General features: G+C 41.9%; 1 protein-coding gene across 1 annotated transcript in view; it reads right to left on the bottom strand.

Moving 5' to 3' along the window:
• Window positions 1-745: 745 nt before the first annotated feature.
• Window positions 746-6,000, bottom strand: part of gsg1l (gsg1-like) — a 29,960-nt gene continuing 24,705 nt past the window's right edge. The window contains exons 3-5 of the mRNA XM_074655790.1: window positions 5,684-5,836; window positions 2,508-2,619; window positions 746-1,399 (exon numbers count right to left, since the gene is read on the bottom strand). Of these exons, the coding sequence (XP_074511891.1) occupies window positions 1,033-1,399; window positions 2,508-2,619; window positions 5,684-5,836 (632 nt within the window). The 3' untranslated portion in view covers window positions 746-1,032. The remainder of the gene's footprint in view (window positions 1,400-2,507; window positions 2,620-5,683; window positions 5,837-6,000) is intronic.

Genomic DNA, 6,000 nt, shown 5'->3' with positions numbered 1-6,000 from the left:
AGGTTTTCCAGATCATGCTCCTTCCTCGTTCCCAACTTCTCCACCTCTGAATCAGTCTCTGTTTGTTTTGAAGAACCAGAGGAAGGATAAGAGACAATAATGGATCAACCTCAGTCAGTAAGCTGCAGTTCTTCTAATGGTCACAAGATGCTGGTTAAAAAAAAGAAGTGACGCATGTTCCTGTGGTTTACTAACCATATTCGTATCTCCATCAAAACTTAGTTTTACCTAAATATACTGGAAAAATAAAGTTTGGAAACTTGTGTTTGGTGGATTATTTCTCTGTTGTTACAATGCTAATGGTCATTGTATTTTACATGGTTGGAAAGCCTGTTTATTTACCTTCGCAATGATGTCCAACTTGTAAGGATCATGTATTTGTGGGATGAGCAGCACAGCTGATTATGTGGGTAGCGCCCAAGAAAAATTTGCCAAAATGCTCTGCCAATGGTAAACAGAGTATTCTCCTGTTGGAATTGACTCTTGTTTTGAGTTGTTTGGTGGACTGGATGATTGAACTCTCTATCAGTAACAAGGAACAAACGAGACACATTGGCGTGACTTCGCCTCTCTATGGAGGCTGATGGTAAACTTAGGGTACAGTGGATATTCCTGTGTAACTGACATTTTAATGGTTCTCTACATTTGTTGCTCTCACTTTTCAGCAGCCACCATTATTTTGTAATTGCCACTTCTGGCCATAAAGGTTCCAGTGGCCCACTTGAATATGTCACAACTGATAATATCGATGATGAAAATACTACACATAGCACTTTGAAATATGCTGAAGAACATCTGCATTCCGTCCACGAAGATCTCAGAGTCAAAGATCTCAGTCTGTTTTTCACACTTTATATTGATTATCATTTAATATATAAATAACACATTCGTCTAATTTTATTAATTTCACTGACTCTGTCTCTTCTCATCAAGTTAATAATCTTCTTCAAACAGAAAATAAGAGGCGCTGTGCTTTTGAGTTCGATGGCAGAACCAGTTCAGACCTAAAGGAGCAGTTCGCCCCGTCGATGCTCAGCACTGCTCCTCCCCCAGCGAGTCTGTGTTCTCTCCCAGGTCTATGGAGGCTGACGTCGCTCTCATCTTGCCCCGTCCGGGACCCGGACCCGGACCCGGTCCCGGACCGGGACCCGGGCCCCCGACGACGAGCCCAGCCCTGCCTCCGCCGTGGCCGGGGTAGACTTCCACAGAGCTGGAGATAGACTGGAGGGAGTGGTCCCGAAAGTAGTGGAAAGCCTCCTGGTCCAGGTAGTTCTGCTCCTCACGCAGGCCCTGCTCAAACAGCTTGCGTTTGTGTCTGAACTCGATCACCGTCTTGGTATAGGAGTTGAGGGTGGTGACGGAGGCCGCCATGCAGCAGGTGAAGGAACCCCAGGCCATGCTGGTTGGAGAGAGACAGGGAGGGAAGGAGAAGAAGAAGCAGTGAATATACGGACATATGTGTGGCTCTATGGATGGCTGTTGGTCGCTCCACCACTTTGGTCCAGAATGAAATATCTTTACAGAAATTTGTGACGGATATTCATGTCCCCCAGAAAATTAATCTTGATGACTAATATTTTGTTTCTTCATTTCCTTCAGGCGGTCATTGTTGTGAAATAAATATCACATCAGATTTCACATTTATTTGTTCATTTATTTCTATATATATTTATTTCTGTATTTAAAATATATATTTATTTATTTTTGCATATAAATGGTCTTTTCTGTATATTTATTTATTTATTTTTATTCTTTTATTTTTCCTATTTCTTTTCCCTATTGCTTTTGTTTTTCCCTTATTGCTTTGCCAATTCCTTGCAGGGCCAAGCTGTCGTTGGAGAGTTTTTGGCCGATTCAGCATGTTGAAGCGGCGGCGGAGCTCGTCGGTGAGAGAAGTCACTCTGATTGGCTGTTCAGTTCAAACAAATCAGTGCACGAAAAGAGAAACGGAAGTGAGGAAAGCAAGCCAACGAGTAAAGTCAAGAGGAATAAGGCTCTTCTCATTTTTCATCTTCATCTCATCTGATCTCCGGCCGTCGGCTATAGTCATTGCGGTGTGTTTGAGTTCAACTTCTCGGCCTTCATCGCCGCTAGTTCTTTGATATCGGCTTGGTGTGTCTTGGCCTTTAGAGGTGGGCTGCACCTTTGACTCGAGAGAAAGCTTTTATGATCAAGATCCTTAAATACCAAGCACTCCTAAATACCATCTCAGAGCTGGTTACAGCTACAGAAGACTACTTGTTTTCATATTTGACAGCTTAGGGACACACTCACAGGTTGGTCGTTAGAGAGCTTCAACAACTTTGGATGCCAAAAAAGGGGGCTTAACGGTCCATGATTTTGTAAATGCACTTTTAATAGATGTGTCCTTGTATCATTCTTCTCTATACAGACATAAATAAATAGTTAAAATCTGTGCTTGTGTGTGTGTGTGTGTGTGTGTGTGTGTGTGTGTGTGTGTGTGTGTGTGTGTGTGTGTTTGTGTGGGTGTGTGGGGGTGGACTTACCAGAAGGACCAGCCGTAGTCCCAGCTGTGAGGCCTCCAGTCTTCAGGACCCAGACTGACTGTGATCTGGAACACCTGAGTGTACATCATGTGGGCCACCATACCCAGAAGACCTGCAACACACACACACACACACACACACACACACACACAATTTGTACTGACTCACTTCTCTGTGAATCTGAGCATATATACCTAAATTAAACTCCCCTTTTGCCTGGAAGAGACTAGCAGTTAGGATAGGATGAGTGACAGTAAGCAGATGGCTTGGTGTACAAATCTCAACAAATAATTGCAACAGAATTTGTTATGAACTAGAGCGGTGCCCGTTCAAAATGTGTCTGTTCAGAACGGGTCTATTGCTTGGCCTGTGGTATTGCTGCTGGCAGCTTTCTCGAGAACCGCTCATCCAAACAACTTCACACTGGACAGTGCGCTTCCTTCCTGAGCAATACACCTGCCAAGTGTGAGGTCGATTGAATGAACGGTTGTCGAGAAAATTACTAATAAATATGATCCCGTAGATCTCCGGTTTCTCTTTCTTTATATCTTCTTGAATGTATCGTAGAGAGTGACGGTAATGTTGAAGCAAGCGACGCATAATGCGCTACTAATCAATATGTCCCGTAGATCTCAAGAGCTCGCACTCGACACTGCTCTTCCTTGGGTACTCAGAAATATAGCCACCAAGTGTGAAGTCGTTTGAATAAACGGTTGTCGAGAAAATCAAAGGACAGATAGACAGAGAATCCTTCCTTTTAAATGAGATATTCATGATCCCAAGATGATGATCCCCAACTTGTCCTCCAGCGTCATCATCAGGTCAAAAGGATCCCTTCACCATGGAAAAGCATCTTAAAAACTAATAATTGGATTTCCATATCTGGTGCTGTAGATACTCATGTTCCCCAGAGGATGACTGACCCTATGACCTTTCCTCTAGCGCCACCATCAGGATGTTTAACCCCACTAATCTCACGGCTCTAAAACAGTGCAGCTGCATCCTCAGTGTGCTTCCCTGGTCTTGCATAACCCCACTAACCCCGAGCACTCAATAATCTGCCAGCATAATTAGCATTAACTAAACAACAGTAAATCATTTCACACCTAAGTTACAGCTCAGCATGTTATCAGTAATAAATCAGAAGATATGTAACTATAATAATTAGTCATTATACAGAACCAATTGATTTAACGTGAGACACGCGATCAATTAGAGATAGGGACGCAATCACTCACAAACATACAGCTAATCAAAACAATGTAAATGAGAGAGAATGACATTAATGTAGAGATGATACATCACCACCTTTCTCTGTGTGTGTGTGTGTGTGTGTGTCACGTGGAAGTGTGTGATGGGTTACAGCCACGTGTCTGTGTTTGTAATCAGTGTGTGTCAGTGTGCAGCAGTAAATAAAACTCAGCTGCTCAAGATTTACAGTTCACCATAAAGAGAGCAGCATTTCTCCTCGCGACCTTGACAACGTGACGACGTAGATTTCTAAGAAATGTGTGTGTGTGTGTGTCACATGACAGTAAGCGCTCGAGGTCCTTCATCTGCTTTACTGTATGTTTGGCTGTCAGTTAAACTACAAAATAAATGTCACAGTTATCCATTAGAATTACTGAGAAAAAAAGATGTAATTAAATTACAGTTACTAATCAAAACGTCTGTGATTACAAACATCCGAAAATATTCTTTTCAGTAAAAAGCTCATATGTATAATACAACATTTTGTTGCTTTGCATCTTTTCGCTGTGCAGGGACTCCTTCTTTCTGCATATTTCTGGTAGGGCTGTCAAAGTTAATACAATAATAACAAGTTTTTAGGTTGTAGCCGGCTCAATTTTAAAGCTAGAGGGAAGATACTGGCATCACATGAAACTAAAAACCTAACAAATCCTTTGGTACCAAACATGTCATACTAGCTTGTCGTGAAGAAGGTTAAATAATGCTCCAAACTTACGCAAAATTTTGGTGAGGAAAAACTGGCATGGCCATTTTCAAAGTGGTCCCTTGACCTCTGACCTCAAGATAAGTGAATGAAAATGGGTTATATGGGTACCCACGAGTCTCCCCTTTACAGACATGCCCACTTTATGATGCAATTCATAGTCAAGTCAGCACACTGACACACTGACAGCTGTTGTTGCCTGTTGGGCTTCAGTTTGTCATGTAATGATTTGAGCATATTTGTTTATGCTAAATGCAGTTACTGTGAGGGTTTCTGGATAATATTTGTCATTGTTTTGTGTTGTTAAATGATTTCCAATAATAAATATATACATTTGCATAAAGCAGCATATTTGTCCACTGCCATGTTGATAAGAGTATTAAATACTTCATAAATCTCCCTTTAAGGTACATTTTGAACAGATACGAAATGTGTGATTCATTTGCAATTAATTGCGATTAACTATGGACAATCATGCGATTAATTACGATTAAATATTTGAATTGATTGACAGCCCTAATTTCTGGACAACACGGGTCAGCATAGCCGTTGAGACCAATTTGACGAACGCCAAAGTGTCAAAAACAGTTCCTCAAATGGCCACTTGAGGGCTTGAAGCGAGTCAATCCCCATTGACCGCCATGTTAAAATGCCCACTTTACAGCAAAATAATCGTGTTGACTGCCTGGTACAAAAAAATATTTTTGGTCTCTATAGCTTATTTCCCCGTTCATGGGAATCTGTTTGTCCACTTTTAGAAAAAAATAAATAATTAATGAATCATTGATGTTGATAGATGTAAAAATTTATTTTAGTCTGCCAAAATTATTATTAGATTTAATTGCCTATAATGAGCAAATCCTTATTTTCAAGCCATATGTGCTGTAGCGTGACGGGTAAAGAACAGTAAATGTGCTTTAAAAAGAGTCAGCGGTCAGTTGATGACGTCTTCAGAGAGAAGAGCATCACGGTGGACACAGAGCCAACTTCTTGTGTAAGAGGTTTAACATGAGCTGGCAGAAAAAGTCCTGCAATCCTACACAGCGAAGGCTTCCAGGGGATAACCTCTGACCTGGACGACCTCTCACAAATCTGCAACAGTCTTCCTCCTCCTGATCCTCAGCAGGGCTCTCCTCAATGTGGAAGTGTGTTGGACGAGAAAGAGGAGAGGAGGAAATAGTCTGAACAGGTTTTGTGTGTCTTATCGGGCGTCCCGTCTTACCGGACAGCACGGTGAAGACGGCGGCGAAGGCGTTGAGTTTGAGTCCGTCGATGACGTTGCTGGAGTGGAAAAGCTCGAGACACATGAGGCTGAAGCCGACCACCAGCAGCAGGATGTAGAGCACCTCGGACACCACCGACAACCACAACACACCTGCAACACACAACACAACTCAGTTATACTCACATAGTGTTTGGAAATTTATGATAGATAGATAGATAGATAGATAGATAGATAGATAGATAGATAGATAGATAGATAGATTCTTTCCCCTTACTGTGTAACGGATCATTGAGAGATCACAGCAGAGATTAAAA

The sequence above is a fragment of the Sebastes fasciatus genome, chromosome 13 (assembly GCF_043250625.1).
Source record: "Sebastes fasciatus isolate fSebFas1 chromosome 13, fSebFas1.pri, whole genome shotgun sequence".
Taxonomy (NCBI): domain Eukaryota; kingdom Metazoa; phylum Chordata; class Actinopteri; order Perciformes; family Sebastidae; genus Sebastes; species Sebastes fasciatus.
Note: the sequence above shows the minus strand (reverse complement) of the source record. Positions and strands in the feature narration are given on the sequence as shown.